Raw genomic sequence first — 22,741 nt, 5'->3', positions numbered from 1 at the left:
TGACTTTGTCTTCCAGACAATTTCAGGAATATTGGTTTCCAAAAGCTAAACATTACAACATCCTTAATTTCTTATTTTACAATAGTTTCTTGACCCTAACTGCATTTGAGGGCAGATTTCATGGAAGTGGTATAGAATGCATGTACAGTAGATTAAACATTGCATTTAATATTTAGGGACAGCTTATCAATTTCTTATTTTATCTTCTCTGCATTGTTTAAATACCTTCACAGGTAATTTAGAGGAGACTAGAAAATGTATAAATCATCCTTGAAGAATGTTTGGAGAAGATCACAGATTTAAGGCATATAGTCTACCACAGTGACTTTGTAATCTTGGTTTAGAGTGCATGTATGAAAAGGAGGAGAACCCATCTGATTCCAAATCGATTTTTTGTTTTTGATTCAGTCAAAACAAAAATAAACTTGGAGGAACTGGGTACCATCTGCTATTTAGTCCACCTGCTGAAGAGAAAATCTGTCTTAATTTCAATGTTGGAGGATCTGTCTTCAGCCTCATTCAATTTTGAGGCAATTTTAGTGTTAAGTTAGCATTAGTATTAAGTTAAAGAAAAATGGCATTAGGTACAGTTATTATTAGGTACAATAGAATGATATTATGCACATTAAAATTAATATTAGGTACAATAAAATGAAATACAATGGTGTCACACTGAGGGTAATAAATACCAAAATGCTTAAATTAAAGAAAAATTGTTTACATTCAAATCAAGAAGTTGAATGAGCAAGAACTAAAACTGGTTTACTCTTTCAGAAATACCTGTGCAGACACACATTTGCATGCTATTTATAAATCAATTAGTGTGAAAACAATAATTCTTTTCAAAACTGCAGAATTTCGTAATGCATCTTTCTTCATCTAATACTCACTATCTTTGTTCTTTTGATTATGTTTGGTTTCATCATAGTCCTTATGCCAAAATACTTAGTCATAGCATTTATTCTTTATTGTGTTTGTATTTCATTACCATTTCTAAAATATATCGGATAATTTTCCAACAGATGTTCCATAGTATCTGCAGAATGTGTGCAAACTTTTGATTAGAACTGAATGTGAATCTCAGTTTCCAAATAATTTCTCACTGTTTTGATATGGCAGTTAAGTATTGTGATCTGTATAAGAAATGGAAATTGTAAACAGGGCTCACTTGAATAAGAATGAAAATATAGATTTCCCTTTATTAATGGATTGACTTGATAAATGTTTCAGGAAAAGATAACTGAAGGTATTTCAGTGAAAGAAAGAGCTATAAAGAAGGTAACAACTGGTACAGTATGTAGCCATTTACCTTCTGTACAAAGACCATGTTTACAGTATCAAATGTATTACCTAAATCTACATTTTTTTTACATTTCCTTAATCATCTACATATTAATTTTTTTCTACAATATATTATCTGCCTGAGACAGTGATATCCACTTATAGAAAGAGATGGATAGATTGTGTGAGAAAAGATATGGAGGTATGTGAAGTGAGTGAGGAAGATGTGCTCGACAGAGACAAATGGAGAAGAGCAACCAAAGCAGCTGACCCCAGGACAGTCTGGGACTAAGGCTGTGAAAAAGAAGAAGAAGAAGAAGAAGAAGAAGGTGGATATAAGCCAACAAGTCTTGTGTGATCTTCTTGAACAGGAAATTAAATTTGGCAAGATAAAATAGGGTGTGTTTAACAAAATCATTTTATATACAAAAAACAACATTTTGAAAGCATTGTGTGTGTTCGTGAGGAAGAATACAGGCAAAAAATGTACAAGGTCTGTAAAAACTGTGGTCATTGAAGTGCTAACAAATAAAATCTTTTTTCATTTACACTGTATCACAGAGAGTCTTCAAATAGATTATGCATCAACAATCTGAATCTATTCATGAAAAGCTTTTCTATTTATTTAGCCACTAATGTCATTGTGCCATCACAGACTCAAGGCCTTGATCATTTTTTTTCCTTTTTAATGAAACGTAATGGCTGAGCACCCCTACAGAGACATCCTATTTGACTCTGCAAGAGGATTGTTTCGATAAAACCAACTGTGGTTCACAGGTTAAGAGTGCAAAGTCCACAGCTGTGCTCCTATCTCCCCTGCCATCAGGCCCCTTCTGTCCTCATTTGAAACATGCAACAACTTGCCTTCAATACCATTCAATATAAAGCTGAGAACATAGACTTCCTTTGTAGACAATAGACTAAAAGTCTGTATGCCATTTTATTTTCTGGATTGTTTTTTTTCCTTAGACAGCTTATTCTGTCTTTTTTTGTCAATGCCATTTGATGGTGGTCTTCTGTTTTCAAGTCCTGTTCATGAATAGTGCGTGTAGTACCCACTTCCTCATGTGTAAACTACTTATGTACAGCAGACCTTTCACTGATTTTTTAAATTAGTCTAGCATTCTGAGAAATGAAAGATGTTAAATGGGAAACGTAATGATTTATACATGGAATGCATGAGCAAGTGTGAGGTGAAATCTAAGTTTTTCATCCAAAAATAGAAAAGGAAAGAGAAACCTGATGAGGACCATCTGAACTCAGTGCTCTTTGGATGTTAACTAAATCCGATAAAAAATAAAAAATTAAAGTCATAATTAAAATTAATGACTGGTACAGCAGCACCTTGAGATTGCCATGGTGTGTGGTAACCAGGTGTGTGGTAAGTATGTGACTGAGAATGACACTTTAAAATATGGTGTCAGAGAAAGAATGTTGAATGGATCCAAAGCCTACTTGTATACTATTGCCACACAACAGTCAGAATGATGATAACGTACACAAAATAATCCTTAAACAAGAGCATATATTCTACCTTAGAAAAAAATGTGTTTAAAGTATTAAAATACATCAATTACATCAGTTGCGCGTTTTTGTTACTGTTGCTATTTCTTCACTTTTGATTTTTCACATGTTTACAATGTACAGTATTGTATAAGATCTCCAGTGTAGTGTGTTGCTTCTGTCTGCATATGGATGAAACTGGTGACAACATAATATGTCAAGCATAATAGGTAAATTACAATTTAATTGGTAGTCTGGCTGGTTTACTTTCAACATCAAAATAGAAAACACAATATGGAAAAGTATATTGTGAAAACTATGCATGTAATGACATGATGTTCTCATTTATTTGACTGGTGATATTTCTACAATTAGTATTTTGCTTCTATTCTTTGTTGGCATGATTTACTTGATTTACTGGTATTGCCATGTTGTAGTGTACATTAAATGTATCTGTCTTTATAATGTGAAATTTACTGTCCACACAAAATTAAGAAATAAATTGGATTTGGGGAAGAAATTAAAGTAAAAGCACACATTTTCATATATGCTGAATATCAAAACATCAAAAAATATTTTAAAATGTTCGATGACAGTGTTTTACAATGTTCAGAACATAATCCTTTTGAATACTGTTCTGATGACCTTTCCAGTAAGAAAGGAAACAAATCATTGAGAGTCAGATTAAAGTACAGTAGCACATCCCAGAAACCAAATTTGTAATTTCACCAACTAGATCTATTTAAATAATATTGTAAACGCAATTCTCAATTCCGAGATATAAAGTCGTAATTCTGAGTTTTTAAGTCTCAATTCTTAGATATAAAGTCGCAATTCTAGTTACTATGTCGGAATTCTGAGTTACTAAGTCGCAATTCTGAGATACCATAGTGCGTTTTTTTTTTTACTACCTGGCGGAAATGGGCTTCCATAATTATGTTGTGGCCCTAGTACTTTTTTCTTGAGTTATGAAAAATAATTAAGGACTTGCGCAAAAGTTGTAACCAACTTCTATATATTTTCAAAACAGCATTAACAAAACAGATGATAATTTAGTGTATAATTATAGTTTAAATAGTAATTACAATACAATTGGAACATGGTTAAGGTAAGAGTGTATTGTTTGGATCACGTTTTGTAGCTTAATTTCAGTGTTCCTGTCATGGTTTTATCACATTTTATTATTGTGAGATGTCTGATTTTCACCCAATCAATTCTAGTACAAAAGGAATGTCTTATCTGTTACTGCTTTACTGTTACTGTGTTTATTCTTTGGTTAGATCACCGGTTGTTTTTTTTTTAAAGTAGTACCAAGCTGAAGACAGAAATTGTGCCCCTTAAAGTCAGCTCAAGTTCAAGGACATTGATTTTTTTCACATTCCTAAGTAAAGCAGAATGAATTAGATTTTTTTTTCAAAACAATCAATCCTACATTTTCTTTTAATTGCGGCTAATGATGTTTAATATGCTTAGAGATCAAAATTAATAATTGAAGAAGACAGTGTCACAACTAAATTGCTTACTGCTCCTGTCAAAACTCCAGTGCTTCAAGTCTGCCACTTTCGAATTAAGAAAATGCTTCTATAACGATGCTCTAAATTTGGCATGTGTATTTCACCAGTGATGTAAATATTTGAATAAAAAATGAAAACCTGAAAACGTATATTTATCCCTATACATATTGAGCTCTTTTGTATTTATAGGTCAGGTGTAGTTTCAGAATCATGACACCCAGTGATTTAATATTAGATTTAATATTAGATTTATTCTGTATTCAAATTCATTCCTGAAGTTATTTTTCCCACCTCTGCTTTTATTTTGTTCACATAAATTTAGAAGAGCTTTATGAGATAAGGTCAATTAACAAGACAAGCATTTTAGTCTTATTTATTGACTACCAAAGCTCATGTACAGTATGGGCTGCTAGATTTTTCATTAATTAAACTTGTACATTTTCACCTCAAAATATAATTACTTCCACTATTAATTATTCACCCTGGTTTGTTATATTTGTATATATTCCTTGCAGTTCTATGTTGTTGTAAGAACACAGGATGGAAGATGAAACTTTATTTTACTTTTCATGATTATTATTTTTTTAAATATCACAACATTTTGATGTTTTTTTTCATTATGTACAGTATGTTATGTACTGTAGCTTGTATATGAAGTCCACAAAGCCTGATTTTCTGGATGTCTCAGGGCTAAATCTTGCTACTGAGAATTAGCTGCTTATTATTTGCTTGCAGAAAGAGACTGACTAATAGGTCAATCAACTCTTAAAGTGATTGCTTGTTTGACAAAGGCTGAAATAGTTCTGTGTCTGTAGATGAGATTAGACTGGTGCCACTGCATCGGATCTGTCCATCACTGAAACAATGCTGTAGGTTTCTTTCAGACTGAACCTTACTAAACTGAGGCTAAATGTTCACCCCTGCCTCTCTCCCACTGTGTGGCAAATCCTTTGTAATTTTTGGCACCTAATAGAAGAATTTAATAGAAATCTAACACAAAGCTACCTACTGTAGCTATCCGGTTAATTGCAGTAAAATATCTTTTATTTGAGAAGCCGGTATGTATATTTTACATTGTTTGAACGTTACATGATATAGCATGGTTTACAACGTGCTTTAAGACAGGACAGTTTATGATACTGCATTTCATCAGCTGAAAAAAGATATTTTAAATCATTGACAATCATTTGAAATTGTTTCTGTCATGAGGTCAATAACAAATTTAAATCAGGAATTTTAAGCTAATAGCTAGGAAACAGCAACTTGTATTTGTATTTACATTTTTCTTTGATATTTTTTAAGGTTGTAAACTTAATTTTCTTCTTTTTGCAAAAGATTGTTAAATCATATCCATTGTGATACTTAGAATGTTCTCACGTATCCTTTTCTATATTCGATTTGGAATATCATACTTCACTGATGTGATAATATTATCTACTTAGGTAGTAAATTGCTAAGTTTTATGAATTACAGAAGCCTCCTACATTTACCGGTACTTTTCATTTTTTATATTTGACTTCTGATAACTATCTTGAGTATGCAATGTTCTAACCTTAAATCAGGTTGCTATAACAACAAGTGATAGCCCTTATTTCATTTTTGAAGTGCAAGATTTATTGTCAGGGCCAATGCAGTCATACTCTATTTTCAAGATTGCTTAAAGTGCATTGAAAATTAAATTATAGCAAACAGGTTCTGTCTCCCTTTGCACATTCATCATTAAGTACTCAAACATTCTATGCTACCACTGTTTTAAATATTTACTTCATTCACCAAAGGTAATTCATGTGACACAAATATGTGTGATTGTGCAAAAAGAGTGTTTCATAGTATTTTTAGTTGTAATCTTATTTAAAAAAATAATTATTTATTCACTGTTATTTTTTAAATAATGTCACAAAAATTTTAATTAATATAAGTGTATGCAGTGATACTTTTGTATTACCTTATTATTCAGGTGTTGTGCAGAGAAAAAGGTTTTTCTAAGGTTTGGATGGTAATTTATGTATCTTTTAGGGTCTCCTCATTTACTTAATGGACTAATGAATGGTACTCTTCTTTTCCAGAGATCTCAGTGAAAATCAGATCCAGGGTATTCCAAGGAAAGCATTCAGAGGTGCTGTTGATATAAAAAATCTGTAAGTATTCCTGGATTTCCACCTTCCTGTCTTACTTTATTGGGTCGATGGGTTATTTCCAGAACAAAAATGAGTTACAATGCCTGGGGCAGTGTATCATCTGATTATCGGATATGTCTTTGTGGATAGAGGTACAGGATATGCATTAAAGCCTACCTTACTTTAGTTTCACACTTAGACAGAGGAGCCTCTTGTTATCTAAGAAAGCAGTGGATGACTTTGTAGTCAACATGCGCTCTTAGTCACTGCTATCACGGATGGCAAGGCTGACTAGGGAAGGATAAAGATGTTCTGATACTCCAGGTACCATTAGTGTACTCCAGCTACATAGGCGTGTGCTTTGTCATGTTGGAAGCTGTGCCGAACATGATGTTATCTGAAGAACAGCTCTACGGTTTGAAAGAACCAATGAGATAGGCTTGTCTGTAATGTGTCCTCTAAAGACACCTAGAGTGTCTTACATTATTTATGACAAGATTCCCAGCACTGCCTGTCTGCTGGTAGTTCTTCAGAGTCTTGTTAGATCCATAAGCAGATAGTTGAATCCTCCGGGTTTATCAGCACAGTCTGTTTTGCTATTGTCCTTTAAAATGCTTACTGGCCAATAAACAAGAAGAGACCACTTCTAAAACGGTGACTTGAAGAAGTTTAGTGTAGTGGTTCAGTGTAATTGGATTCTTACAGTATGTTATTTTATCTTTAATATTTAAAGTTTTGTTTGCATGCAAAAGATGTTCATGTAACTCTTGTTATCATATAAGTGAATTGTGAAATTTATAAATATACTTTATACAGTAAGTAAACTTTATACATAGTGAATCTTTGGATTTATGGATTCTGAATGCCTGACTGTGTGGATTGTGCAAGAACTTAATTTTAATTTTCTAGTCTGACTAATCATATATTTTCATGCTAAAAGATCCTATACAGTGCCTTGCAAAAGTATTCAGACCCCATTAAAGGTTTTCAAATGTTGCTAGAATAAGAATGATACATATCTTTTTTGAATCAGTATTCGTATTAGTATTTTTGCAAACTCGCATGCTCAAACAGAAATTTTTTAAAGACAAAAATTAGTTATTTGTCAGTGGGTAATTTAAGAAGTCAAAGACTGAAATATGATACTTGCAAAAGTATTCAGGTCCCTGTGCTCTTGTAGCTTTAAGTTTACAAAGGTAAAATAAATTGCACTAACGGGATTATAATTCCCTTACCATTGACCTCTGCATATTCATCATTGCAGTGACTCTGAAAGATTTACTGAATAAAACCTTAGTCTGTTCAGGGATCATTGGTCAAGCTGTGAATTTGAAAGAAAGGTACAAAGATGAAGACTAAAGAGCATTCCAAGGAAGTTAGAGATAAAGTGCTACAAATGCATAGCTTGCGAAAAGGATAAAAAGCTATAAAAAGTGTTTGGATGTCCAAATGAGCACTGTAGGCTCAAAATTCAAGAAGTGGAAGATGTTTTGCACCACCCAGACGCTGCCTAGAAAAGGACGTTCCTCAAAACTCTGCATACAAACAAGACGGAGAGTTGTGAGGGAAGCCTCTGAGAGGCCAATACTCACTTGGAAATACCTACAGAGTTCAGTGGCTGAGAGTGGAGTAAAGGTGCATCAGTCAACTATTTCAAGAGTTCTGTATAACACTGGCCTACAGTGGCAAGACTGAAGCCATTACTCATAAAGAACCATCTTAAAGCACATCTGGAGTTTGCAAGACAGCATGAGAGTGATCCAGTAAGATATAGGAAAGAATTTTGTGGTTAGATGAGACCGGGATAGAGCTTTTTTGCCAAAATTCAAAGCGCTAGTTGTGGCACAAACCAAACACTGCTCATGACCCAAGAAACACTATGCCTGCAGTGAAGTATGGTAGAGGCAGCATCATGCTTTGGGATACTTCTCATCAGCAGGGGCTGGGAAGCATTTTAGAACTGAAGGAGAAATAGATGGAGCAAAGTAGAGTCAAATACTGCATGGGAACTCATTTCAGGAACTGAAGCTTGGGAGAATATTCGCCTTTCAGCAGGACACAGAGATCCCAAGCACAAGGCCAAAGCAACACTGGGGTGGCCCAGAAATAAAAAGATGAACGTCCTTGATTGGCTCAGTCAAAGTCCTGACTTCAAACCCATTAATAATCTGCCAAGAGGAAACTTCACTCCTAACCAGTGTCCAAAAGACTTAAAGCTGTAATTGCAGCAAAACGTGGCTCCACCAAATATTAATGTGTGTGGTCTGAATCCTTACTGTACGCAAGCAGCATAATTCAGTTTTTTTTACTTTCTTTAAGATATCTGCTAACAAATAACTAATTTATTCTTTTAAAAAAAATCTGTTTGAGAACGTGAGTTTGCAATAAAATTACCGATTAGAAAAAGTAAAGTATAATTTGTAATCCAGCAACATTTGAAACTTTTAAAGGGTCTGAATACCTCTGCAACGCACCGTAGATCTATATATCAAATACATGCTATACAGTATGTACAGTATTTCCTTTATTGCAGTAATGGTGCTGTGTGTTCCTTATTTCCTAAAGAGCTTTTAGCTTTTATCAAAAGGGAAAAAAGTCAGGACAAGTGAGATATAGTATTTTTGTTATGCTGTTGGCTGTTCGTATTCCTTGTGGACTTTCCATTATTTTGACATTTCATACTTCATCGTGTTTTTCCTGATCAAAGAAAGAGAACACTTGTCTTGTTAAAGATGGGTATAGTCTCAGAACATAAAACCATAAGTAAGGTTACAGATGAGAGGAGGTCATTCAGTCCATTTAGCTCACTTAGTAGTAACTATACATTTTATTCCATCCTTTATCAATACCAATATTTCATCCCTAGTGAAATACTCATTTAGTACATCGGCCATTTACTTTTCATTGTAAAAGATTTTATATTATTGTCCTCTTTACATCTTACTTCATTTTTTTTGTGGTTGCTTTGCTGTTATAATACTTTTTATTAATTATTTTAGCCCCCATTTCAGTATTTCTTTTGGTTTCTCTAACCATTTCTAAAATCCCTTTTTAACCGTGAAAAACATTTATTCATCATTTTGTTGATATATTTATTTCTTTGATACATATTTGTCTTTTTATCAATATGTAATGTTAGTTAATATATTTAATCAACAGAATAAATGGTAACACCTCTTTCCAATCTGTTTATTTGTGATTTCAATATATTTTGCGCATTAATGTGGATAAATTATTAAATTACTAAAATTGTATGTCTTTTATGTATTTTAAACTTTAATGTATAGATTAAATAGAGTACATATGTTAGGATTCAGGGGTGAAGTTGTAGTTGAATCCTATGCAGAGCGTATGCAAAGAAATAGAGAATTGCCAACCGAAAGTGCCGAAGATTCAATCCGAATAATAATGCGGTAGAAAACCGAGTCCGAAAGCCAAAGTACTTAAACTAAAAATCCACAAACTGAAGGGATGCCTGAGCTCAACCCTGGGTAGGAACCCAAATACTGAGCACTGATAATCAAAATCACACAATGATTAGAGGTGTGGTGGTAAACCAGGAAGGTGAGTGGTTAGGTGTTTAACTGGGAAGAACGCCTTCTTTAAGGGGCCGCGGTAGAATAACGGAGGAGTGTGACAATGTAGCTGTAGTGAACAGAAGTTACTATCCTCCCAAGCCCTCCATGTGTTTTATTTGAGATGTTATTTCGAAAGCTGTGGCCAAGAAAGTACTGTAGGAGTGAATCTCCCAACTAACACAACCCAAGCTAAAGAAGAGGTTGAGCTGCAATGTTTGTATTACCTCCTTTTTTACCTGTATACCATATTCTGTATCATATGTACAGTATCCATAAAGTATCCATAGGTATCCATAGGGTCCTATAGGACATGTCAGAGTGTAAAGTACAATTATGGAGATTTTATATCAGTGATGATTTCACTCATATTTTGAGACACATGAAAATGACCAGTTATGATCATCTCTGCATTAATAGTGCCAAATGTGATTTCTCTGTTTTGCAGACACTTCAAATATTTGCTTTGTGTTTTTTAGAAGCTCCACTCTTAGCATAATAAGTTCTTTAGTGGAGTTTTATTCCTTCTTTGCTTTTCTGTGATATTAATTTGAGATCCAGAAGTTGTTTCCTCAGCACATTTTGTTGTTTGCTCAGTCCTCAGTTTTGAAGACTTACATCTGCTTAATTTCTTCTGTTGGTTGCTTGACACTTGGTTGTCATTTTCTATCACTTTTAACTTACTTTTAACATGCCTGGCTGTTGTTTTATGATTGAGGTGAAATGGCCATCCATGTGTTCTAAATGGAATGTCCCGGACACACCATCTATTTTTATGAATAACCCCAGGGTTATGGCTGTTTAAAATGAAGCGTTTTGCTACAATATAAAATACATTCAGCTTTATCTAATGATCTCACCTAAAAGTAAACAAACCAATATATTGCTGTGTATTATAACTAAAATTGTCTCATAAGATAAAGAAAGTTGCTTTGTTATTTTTGAGCAATTTAGTAAACACATTTTAACCATGATCTGTACAATACATAAACAGTATTTTTGTTATGCTTTTGAGTTTTTGTATTATTATGTTTTCTCAATAGTTGAATTCTATGTATCAGGTTGTTTTGAGATTTAATAATTTATTGGGCTGACAACATTATCTTATATCTTATGTTACATTTGTACTGCTGGACATCTTTGTTACTGAAGCAATCTGAATGAATTACCTTGCTCAAGGGTATTATTGCCTTACCAGTACCTCACATGGGATTTGTACCTAAAGCTTTCCAGTTGTAGGTCCTGATTCCTAACCATTGCACTACCCCTGATCAAGCCCTGAGCTCAACATTTTAGATTATGAATGATTATACTTTATATTATGAGTAGCCCTTTAATACCAATTCTTGTAATTGTTAGTTGTCCTTGTTTTGGTCGATTCTTTCTTGAATTGCTTATGCTGTAAAAATAACAAAAAAATGCCTGTCAATATATCCATAAGTCATATTGTAGGAATAATAGAAAAACATTTTGAGGTTCCCAGACTTTATACTATACAACATTAAACCACATATAATGTGATTAATAAAGGCTTCCACTATTTAGGCGTTTGGATTCAACTTCAATACAAAGTCTATACAGACATACAGTGCGCAATACAGGTTGATCATATACAAATTGCACAATTAAAGCACGGACCACCAGACTCAAAAACAGCTTCTATCCCACTGCAGTACACATCCTCAACAGCTTACTGCAATGCCTCAGACTCAATACACATCTGCACTATGCACATTTTGCATGGTCTACCATGTTTTTTTTCTCACTTATACATATTTATTGTCCCACAAGATATTTATTGTTCTTGTTGTTATTATTTATAATGTTTGTAATGTACTGTCTCCATTATGTGGTGTTGTCTGTTGTACTGCATATGCCCCCAGAGATCAGCGCGATTTTGAATTCCAATGTCTGTATACTGTACATATGGCAATAAACTACTCTCTACTATAAAACAAAGGGAAGAGGATGTGATTCTTCAACATCTTCTTTTCTGTGAGGCAGAAGAAATTCAGTACAGGGTCGCTGAGGTAGACAGAGCCTAACATCATAAGCAACAGGGGCAAGGAAGATTAAACCCTGGGTGGGATGTTAGCCACCGCAAGGGAGACACAAAAGACACAAACTCACACACTCACAGCAGGGCCGGTTTTCCCAGAAGCCAATTAAGTTACCAGTATGTCTTTGGACTGTGGGAGGAAACTGGAGCACCTGGAGGAAACCCATGCGAACATGGAGAGAACATACAAACCCCACACAGATAGCACCCCAGGAGTTGAACTTAAGACACTGGTAACCACTATGCCATGCTACCCAAAAGAAGTAGGCCTGTAAAAAAATGTCTGCATACAGTCATATATCAAGATAGATTACAATTCCTTGTTGCATGTTTTGTCTTGACATTTATCTTTTTAGGCAGCTCATCCTCATGCTGCACGACAAAATAGTTTAAAACTGATGGAGCTTAAAATAAAGTGAAATAACACACTAAGTATAACTTTTATTCCAAGACAGGATGGAATAATGTTCTGTGGTGAGTTCACTAATTCAGATATTCATGAAAATAGCTTGTTTTAGGGCTACGTCCCCCTAAAAACCCGAAAGAAAAATTTGTACTGCTATTTCTGTTTCAAAACATTTCAGTCTGTTTGTCATTACTCTTCACTGAGTTTCAGTCACTATTAATAATAGTAAAGCAGTACTAATTGTCCTAATCATCTGAATTAGAAAAATAGGATATATTATTGTTTTGTACTATACACTTAATTTTAAGTAGGATAATTTGTATCTAGTTTAGATAAGCCAATTTTCAGAAAGGAAAGTATCTCAACAGACTATTGTAAATCAAACACCACAGTACGTCTGCACTGGACTATCCATAAAGCTTTAGGCATGTAACATAAAGGCTGACTTGAAAAAGAATACAGGAGTCATGTAATCCTCTTAAACATTTTCAGTTCACAGGGCACCTGAGATTATGCCAGGATCTTACTACTGCAAATGAAAGGAGAAATTCCAGAAATAGTAGGATGCTTAATATCACCATGGACAGCTCCTCTAAATATTCTCAAGAGACATAGACTCCTTTAAAGAAGGGGCAGGTGATGATTTTGCAGATTAGTACAGTGATTTATATATTGACAGCAAAGGATAATGAGATATGGACAAAAACGTATATATTAGTGCTTATCCTAATTAACCTGCAGACCACATTAAGCAAATTAGATAATATTAAAAGATTTTTTTCAATTTGTCAAGAAACAATTTTTCTTTTGGGTTGTGTCTGGGGAGCAGTTTATGCCACTGTTGTTCTTTTAGCGCTTTGATAAATTGATGGGCGAGTTCAGGAAAAAAAACACAGTAGATATATTTTATGGCAGAAAAAATAAAGAGCCCATTAACTAAATTATTTGCGAAGTTAATCTTGTGCATAGCTCTTTGGGGTTTTAAGGGTGTTGTTTATTGCTGCAGCATTGCCTCTAACATAAACAGTCATCTACAGTATGAATGTCCTATTGAGGAGCCTAGTTTTTACTTTTACAAACCTCCCAGAAATGTGATGCAATCGAATCCATAAATCATCATCTTCAAATATAAATATATGTCAGTGAAGTTCATTTTCAACTGAACCACAGATCAAAGTCTTTTAACTTTAAAAATATGTATATATTTTACATTAGTTGGTATGTAGTCATGTCTGTTGTGAGAGCTGATGGTTTTAATCCAGCTAATTAAAATGTAAACCCACTTAACCCACATATTTCAAATATGTTTAAATGTAATTTAAACATGGAAATTGGTTGGGAATGTCAGGTACAAAGAAACAAACTTGTTCAATATGTGATTTAAGAGAGAAAAAATAACAATTTGCCAGTTTGCTTAGTTTTTATTGGTACGTGTCCCATTTTAATCATTTTACAATGTAAGCTGCTCTTAGTTTTTTCAAATTATTTTAACCATTTAGAGTAGAATGAAGTGATACGGGAAAATGTTTTGTAGCTCTAAAATAATAATTGTCTCATTTGTAGAATTATCCTTTATTTGATAGAATCTTTCATGGTGAGGTGCTTAATTCATTTTGTCCCCCTTGGACCTTTTAAAATTTTATGGTGTTGTGTTTTTGCCATTGATTGACACAGAACACTCTATAATGTCAAAGTAAAAACAAAATCCTCTTAAATGAGTTAGAAATATAAAACAGAAAATAACTGATTTCATAAGTATTCACCCCCCTGGAGTCAATGTGTGGTAGAGATACCTTTGGCAGAAATTACAGGCTACATTCTTTTTGGATACCAGCTTTGCACATCTGGACACTGCAATTTGAATACTTGTATTCACTGCAACAGTGAATACTTTAGGTAATGGCACAATAAGATGTAAAGAGATAATAATAAAGCTTTCAAGAGTGAATTGCTACAAGCACTCATGTCTTATATTAAAAGAAACTGGAGTATTAATACTATTAATAATGTAGTTATAGCATCTTAAAAATGTGAAAATATTGTATTAATCTATTTATGAATTTACAATATAGATAAGTTGTTTCTACATGCAATAATTTAATTTATACTGTATACTGTATATCACTCTTCCAGATTAAAAAAACAATGTTATTGCTGTTCTTTATGGTAATGCCATCCTGACATTTTTAACACGTTTGAATATTAAGTGCAATGTCACAGAAAACTACATTATTAGAGTATTTCTTGAAACAGTCCCAATAAAACCTACCATTTATATATATATTTTTTTATTTTCCTGAAGGTGTGTTTTGCTTTCCTTTGTCTCAGCAGAGTTACAGTGATACAGCTATTTCCGCAGTACTGGTTTGCTATAGAATTTGGTATAGAATAATTACTGTAAAAGTCTATTGAGCTCAAAGATTTAAAGACAAATCTGAATGGCTTGCTTCTTCTTGCAGAGGATAGCAGAATTAACATGCAGCTGGGTGCCTCTGATAAATGGATTCTGCTAGGTCACCAAGGGGATGCGTGTGACATTAAGTGATTTACAGTCCTTTACCTTAATGAAATTGTTTCAGCGAGATGACGCTGAGAGCTTTTAATGGATAGCTTTTCTTGATGTAATGAAATTGCGTTCCTTTGGCATTTAATATAAGGTGCAGTTATTATTTACTGGTGCTTTTCCTGAGCTGCTGCTGTTTTGCGCAGACAGTTGAGGAAAAAGAGATTTCAGAGGCAGCATTAAGGCCAGAATCGTCTGTGACAGTGAGAGCCAGTTTGAGTGTGGTCTGTGATCGGGGCTCAGTCAGTGTGGCTGCCACTGTAAAGCCTCTAGGAAGCTTTGCAGCACATATCACTGCTAATGTTCATCTCCTTTTCGTTTATCCTCCTAATCTGTTTAACAGGCAACTGGATTACAACCAGATCAGCTGTATCGAGGATGGGGCGTTCAGGGCTCTGCGCGACCTGGAAGTGCTGTGAGTACTGCTCCTTTTCTCTGTCTTTACAAAAAGACACTATCTGATGCTCAGAGCATTTATTCTGGTAACACTGGGCTGTTCTGTCTGTATGATTGGAAAAGGGAAGGAAAGTAATGTTTTCACATGTCCTTTCCTTTTCATTATTCTATAAGGGATAAATATGAAGTGAGGCTCAGATTTCCATAAGATGAATAAAGGTCCAGGTCCTGATACCATGTAGTGGACTCACTAAATTATTTTATTTTTATTCCAGCTTAGTGTGTCCGATGAATTTCAGTTGATAACATTATGCAGTGAAGGTGAAATGTGTTCATAACTACAGAATAATTTCCAAAAATTGTAAAAAAAGGAAGTTAAAGTGAGACTTTTGAATGAAGTTAGATAAAATATGCCCTTTGTGATCAGTGTGATCGTGAGACCCAAAATTCATAAACCTTCAGAAATATTCTTCACATTTCATTTGTAGTATGGCCTTGCCATTCAGTGGATCATATTCTTTAGCAAAATAAATGTATGAAATAATTGTTTGTGCCCTAGTTACACCATTTACTAATGCTTAAATAAATAAATTTTCACCAACAACTTACAAGGATCTTATTAAATGCAATTTTTAGTTCTAGGTGAGACTGTAAATAAATAGCTGTATATATACTGTACAGTAGCTGTAAAGCAGATTGATTTTAAAATAAGGAAATTTCTCTTTTGTGTCTGTAAATGTAAATAAATGACTTTATTAATATACCTCCTTACTACGTCTTATGATATACATTTCCTCTTATTCAAATTATACTAGGAAAACACGGAACTAATTATTCCTGTTTTATAAGAAAAGAAATGTGTTTTTTTAATCTTCATCTGGCATAGTCATTCTTCTCTACATAGCATTCCATTAGCAGTAAATCCCTGTTAAGGACAGAATTTGAAAATTTGAATTTGAAATCAGAAAAGGGAAAAAAGTCTACAAACTTAGCACATGTTAGTTACCATTTTTAATAAAAGAGAACTGCAATAGCGTGATTTATAAGAAAGAGCTAATTACCCTTTAGAGCTTTTTCAGCTCATAAAACCTTTCTCTGCAGCACTGCAGTACTTACTGAAAATATAGTAATTGTGCCATTCTAAACCAGCTCAACCAGTATATTCAAATAGCATATTTTTCTATTTTATTTAGAATCAGAAAAAATGTTAAGCAAAGATTTAATTGAAAGAGAAAGTTTGTTTTCAAATAACTTATATCTAGTCATATATCTTATGAGTGTGAGTAATTACTAATGCTTGAAAGAAACACATAATTAAGTATTTTGTATTTGCCTTATATACAGTACTGTAGTTGAATGTGCATGCACTTACCAGTGTGTTGTGTCTTATTTAAAGTAAATCACTATTCATGAAAATGAAATTCATTCAATAAAAGCAGTGTTTTCACGTCATATACATCATTTATGGAAAATCATTTTGATTTAAAAATAAGATTTCAATTTAAAAAAAGTAAAAGGTTTCTGATATATTTCATGCAAAGGTTACATATCTAATACTTTAGCTGTCAATATGAATTTTGCATCCTGTATTTCCTACAAGGTCTGTAATGAATGCTTATGTATAGCTCTTTTTCCTGATGAGGTTTGGTATGTAACAACATTTTTATTTTTGCCATTTCACAGCACACTTAATAACAACAACATCACCCGCCTCTCTGTTGCAAGCTTCAACCATATGCCCAAGCTCAGGACTTTGTAAGTTCCTTTTAGTATTCTGGTTGTAAAAAATAGTGAATAAAAACACGTGTTCAGAATGAAAATCAAAGTAAGCTGCTTCCAAAGTTCTGTTTGCCAGACTAAGAATTTTACATGTAGATGTATGTAAAATTCAACTGCTGATTAACCTTCTCTGAGGCTTAGATGATCCTCCTAATGTATAATTAGCATTCTGGACTAGGTCCTGTGATTTAATATCCATTATGGTTATTTGGTTAGGATTGAGTGCATCAGCTGAAAGGGTCTGAAATGACATTACTGTGTCAAAGAGAATGCTGAGAGTAAGAGTTTGATTTATAGTATTGCATGTCCTTTCTTTTACTTTGTGGAAAAACATAAAAGCCGATCTAAAGTAATTTAACTAATTTAGTGAATACAAGGGTCCAATATTTTATTAATAGCAAAGAGCTTTTTACTGCTTGGAAAGGAGCCATGATCTTGTGAAGGTCCCAGATAATACAAAGACACCTTTCCAAAGTCCTGCTGTTTGGACCGTTTTTAATTTCAGGAAATGGTGCTGACTGTAGAGCACGAGGGTTGAAGGACCCAATCTATTTTCTGAGTTTGAATTAAAAAAAGGGGAAGTCACAAAATATATCTATTTTATATTGAACCGTTATTCAGCATTGTTCATCAGAAAATGAAAATGCGTCCATTAAATAGATTTTTAAGTATTAAAAAAAAACTAGATTTAGAGGTACAGTATATAAAGACTGAAATAGTTCGATCTTAGTTGTGTTGTCTTTCTGTTGATAACCAATATACCTTTTTTTCTTGTTTATTGAATTGTATTTATTTATCTGTGGCCCTGTGCCCATTCTGCTGAGTTTGCAATATCATGCTAGAGCAATCGATTTTGTAACAACAACCTTAACTTTTATTAATTACTCTTTAACTAAAAGGCTGCTGTCAAGCTGCTGTTAACTAAAATGTACATGGGCATGACAAGCACAGTGAAATTTGTAGAAAAGATTAAAAGATTGATTCCTCATTAGTGGCTCCTCACTCCCGTATCCTGTAGGTGAAACTGCATCAGCTCTGCACATTTGTAATTTGCCCATATTGATTTGTTTTGTCCCCACTTAGTCGCCTTCATTCTAACCACCTCTACTGTGACTGTAATGTGGCCTGGCTTTCTGATTGGCTACGTCAGAGGCCGCGAGTCGGGCTCTACACACAATGCATGGGACCCAGCCACCTGAGGGGTCACAATGTTGCTGAGGTGCAAAAGAAAGAATTTGTATGCTCTGGTAAGAATTTAATTTTCCTGATCTCAGGAGCAGTCTTTAGCTTTGGAATTCACACATGTTGCTATTTAGTAGCTGCTTGAGCAGTAGCTGCTCTGTGTGTGTGTTGATGAGTTTGGTTGCATTTCTTATTCTGGAGAACAGGAAATAAAATTATAAAGTATTTTGAAATGGCCTTCATAGGCTTCAGTTTCTGAAAGATTTTAAAATAAGAAGAAGATCTTTTCTTCACGGCTCTGCAAAATATTTTTTATGTTAATATTCTTAGTGAACTTTGGCATCTGGACAAAAGGTTTGTCAGTTTATTCGGATGCCAAACAAGATTTACGAAGTGCTTCACATTTCTTGGTGTTACCTCAATGTACAAAAGTGCTGTTTTTACATGCAGCAAAAAGGCTTGGCAACATTTCTTGACTCGGAAATATGCATTAATGGTTTAATATTGTTTGTATTTTCTCATCCATGCTTTCAAGATGACGAGGAAGGCAAGTTGACACATTTATTTCAAGACAGGAATTAAGCTGAAGGCTTCATTGTTGTTTACATTTGCTATAAAAAGTGTTTTTCTATTATATCAAGGATGTGTCAAAACATGCATAATATTTGCATGTGCTTAAAATGGCAAGAGGTAATGTCGTACGCAGATACATTTTAAGTTTTTCTGAACTCCTTTACATTTGATCTGCAGTCTATACACCTAATCTACTTTTTTTGGTATAAAACAAACATCAATTAATTTATTTCAAGTAGGGCACTGTGTCAGAATGCGTAGGCTGCAAAAGGAACAGGTAACAGGTTTATTCCATGCTGAAAAGAAAATAAAGGAAACACAATGTTTCGGCTGTGGAGCCTTCTTCAGGTATAATTAATTTATTTGCTTTGCCTTTTCAGTTGTAGCATTGGCATTTGTAAAATAAAAAAATACAGAAAACCATCATTACAAATTACCTGTTACAATACATATATTTTAATAAGTACTGTATATAACCCGTAATTTGGAGCATATAAAACCCAATTTTGAGCAATCAGGTAAACACACATTTAATAATGTACAGTGTCTCATGCATTTATAACTGTGGATTCTAGGTTCAAAAATATGTATTTTTTAATTAAAAACTGCAACAACAAAGGTTAATATAATAAAAGTTAAAGGCCTTTAAGATGTACATGTTTCAGATGTATATGTTTTTACAACATAGGATACAGAGTGTAATATACAATATGTACTTTTTCATTATAAAACATGGGCACTTCATCTAATAAGCAGATTTGTTTAGTAAGGTGTCATGTTCCAGATGAGAGGCTTGGAAAAAGCCCACTTTGAAATAGTCAAAAGTGAAGACATCTCACTGCAAATAAGCATCTGATAAGGACCTACCTAATTTTCTTTCAGTAGACAGTTATGCTTGCCCAAACTGAGCCATGCTGATTGGAGTTATAGCCCTGGACACACAGGCACAAGAGATTGCATAGTTTTATCCCCTTTCAAAATTTCTTCCATGTTCTTGAAATAAAGTTTAGGTTTTCACTGGACACTGCCTAAGAAAAGATCAGAAAAGCGCTCTTGTAAACATTCCAAACTCCTCACTTGGGGAGCCCTGTATTGTAATTATTGTCTTGACTGAGGTGGCTACTGTGCATATTCTTCTGAGTATAATTCCCATTATTTATTTTATTTGATTTTCTTTTGCATTCTTCTGTAGCCAGCTGTAGTGTCTCTGTGTTTTTGAATGCCGTTGGCTCGTGTATGTTTAAAAGTACAAGTATTATTCAGTGGTCTATTGTGTCAAGTGAACCTTTGTTTTATTTTTTATATGTGAATATCCTTTCCAGAGCGTAGTTTAGCTTTGCACCCTTTGTTTCCAGGATAGGTTCCAAGTTGCCATGAACATTTCCAGGAATTAGCAATTTTCCAATAATAAATGGTTGGCTGGATATTATCATGTGGAGCGTCCCTATCTGAACGTGTAGCAGGGAGGCTCAATGTGGTTTCTCCTTCTCCCTCACAGGTCAACAGTCTTCTCCATCCTGCAGTGTTCTACAGTGTCCGGATTCCTGCACATGCAGCAACAATATTGTGGACTGTCGTGGAAAAGGTCTGACCGAGATTCCAACAAACCTCCCCGAAACCATTACGGAAATGTAAGTCTTTCCGTTTGTCGTTTTCATTTGTGCTTGAATAAGTTTTGGGTTTTTTTATTGGTGCTATGAAGAAAAAGAAGAGCTCATATGACCGTTTCAAAGATCTAACTTGGACGCTATAGGTTTTCATTTTCAGAGCAAATATTATAAGACCAAATAAATACCAACAACTCTGTGATTATTAGGGCAGCAGTGTATTTTAAAGTTAAACTAAAAGAGCAGTTGATGAATGAAGTCACAAATAAACCTTCCACCTCTTTCAGTTAATCCTTAACTTGTCTTAACCCAGGTTCAGTTTTCTTAGTCTATGTGGGACGATTCTTTTTCTCTTTTGCTTTACAACCATATTCATTTTACAAGGACTGAATATTTCTTAGAGATTTATTCTCTGAGCCAGAAACAGCACATTACAAATTCAATTGAAAGTACAGCTGTTCTATGTGTTTTAAGGATATTAAGAGACTAAATAAATTATAAATATGAGACAGTACTGTGTAATACGTAGGCTTATTTTTTTCAGTACTTATTGCTTAATACAGTGACAAATATTTTACTTTCTTCTGATAAATGACATCAGAGTAATTGGTTTTCTGGAGTGATGTTTGTGTTGCAAGTACCCTTTTACAGCTTGTCATTTTTATGCTTTTAAGTAGCATGTTTGTTTCTAGTTTTTCTCATTGTTTGGGCATTGCTGTTATTGTTAAGTTTTGTTATTTGTAATAACAACAGCACAAGGACAAACAAAACCAGGCATTGTAATTGCTTACACAAATATCTTGTGCATCTGACTGTGAAATGCAAGTTATACCAGAAGCATTTAACTTGTTATTTACACTTGAGTATAACCAGATTTCTGGTATTATCAATTAAATATAAGTACAAATTTTAGTGTTTGAATTAATTTATGGAAATATTGTTTTAATTTTAGGGATATACATAAGAAGGCCCATAGGAGTACAATGTGAAAAACCTTTTGAGACTGAGACCTAGGGTTGACAGAAATTGCAAGCAATTGAACTGATCATATAAGCAATTGATTATGAGAAAAAGCTGGAGAATTTCAGAATTTACAATAATATCTTCACATCTATTTTCATGTAGAAACATGGTAGCATTATGTCACTGTAGTGTAGAAGGGTATTACGTCCTGTTCAGGGATACACAATTACAGGTTGTACACACCAACCTTTTCTTAAGGGTGAATATGGATGATGACTTTTTTAAGGAAGTTATTTGCTTGCAATCCAGGTTACCTTGCTCTTACGTGATACCTCTGATACTTTGCAGCCCATAGGAACAACACAATTAAAACTACAAATGATAAGTGGCCATTTTGAATGTTTTTGGGCCTCCTTTGAGTATTGTATTTCCCTAACTTGATCCTGATCCTGGTGCTTAATAGTAATATAGTAGGTTCAACTAAGGATCAAGAGATCATGGAGACGTTACTACCCTTCAGTGGGGTTGCATAACTCGATAGGTTGGTCCACAAACTGGAATAGGTTGGTGATTTTTTAAACAGGCACATCTATTCCTTTAAATGATTATTTTGTTATAAGTATCAAATATCGGTTCTATAGTCTATAGTAGTGACAATAATTAAATATCTTAGTCCAGGGCTTCTCTTTTTTTTCTTTTGAGAAAACTGGAGGAACAATTGGCATCCTGATATTCCAGTTTCTACTATGTAGTTATGAAGAAATATAAAAAAACACTGTACTTGTTCCTTTATCCTGAGGTTTACTAAAATATTTAAAATCAAGCAATATAATAAAAAATAAATAAGTACTTCCCTTAGTTATTGTTAAATTTGGCCTCTCACAGAGCTTTAACAACCAATTTGTTGAGCTCTTCACATAAAATATCATCATTATCATTCATGTCGCTCAGACCATTTTAGTCCATAGAGAATTAAACTTTAAAGCTTTATACTTATAAATGCTTTCATTTTAAAATGAGGTGATATTATTTATTATTTATCAATGACAAATGCATTAATTGTCATCGCTATTAAGTAATAGTTATGCAATAAATGTACAGAATGTTTGTTTAAAAATGTTGAATGTAAACTGGTGCACTTCATGCCAATTGAGAAGTTGATACCTATATAATGTTGGCCTACTTTAGTTCTTTTTTTACTTGAAACCTTTGTGATTGCAGGA

The 22,741-nt window shown here is 33.8% G+C and overlaps 1 protein-coding gene across 11 annotated transcripts in view; it reads left to right on the top strand.

The window, feature by feature from the left end:
* The window catches only part of slit2 (slit homolog 2 (Drosophila)), a 164,687-nt gene that overhangs the window by 83,808 nt on the left and 58,138 nt on the right, over positions 1 to 22,741 (top strand). For 7 of the 11 annotated variants that reach the window (XM_088636460.1, XM_088636440.1, XM_088636424.1 and 4 more), the window contains exons 5-10: positions 6,365 to 6,436; positions 15,362 to 15,433; positions 17,098 to 17,169; positions 18,277 to 18,440; positions 18,911 to 18,922; positions 20,447 to 20,579. In XM_088636460.1, the coding sequence (XP_088492586.1) occupies positions 6,365 to 6,436; positions 15,362 to 15,433; positions 17,098 to 17,169; positions 18,277 to 18,440; positions 18,911 to 18,922; positions 20,447 to 20,579 (525 nt within the window). The remainder of the gene's footprint in view (positions 1 to 6,364; positions 6,437 to 15,361; positions 15,434 to 17,097; positions 17,170 to 18,276; positions 18,441 to 18,910; positions 18,923 to 20,446; positions 20,580 to 22,741) is intronic. The other 4 variants (XM_088636432.1, XM_088636517.1, XM_088636488.1 and 1 more) reach the window with 1 other exon arrangement.

This window comes from Lepisosteus platostomus, chromosome 1 (genome assembly GCF_059453375.1).
Source record: "Lepisosteus platostomus isolate fLepPlt1 chromosome 1, fLepPlt1.hap1, whole genome shotgun sequence".
Lineage (NCBI taxonomy): Eukaryota > Metazoa > Chordata > Actinopteri > Semionotiformes > Lepisosteidae > Lepisosteus > Lepisosteus platostomus.
The sequence above is the reverse complement of the archived record's forward strand: the minus strand, read 5'-3'. Positions and strand labels throughout refer to the sequence as shown.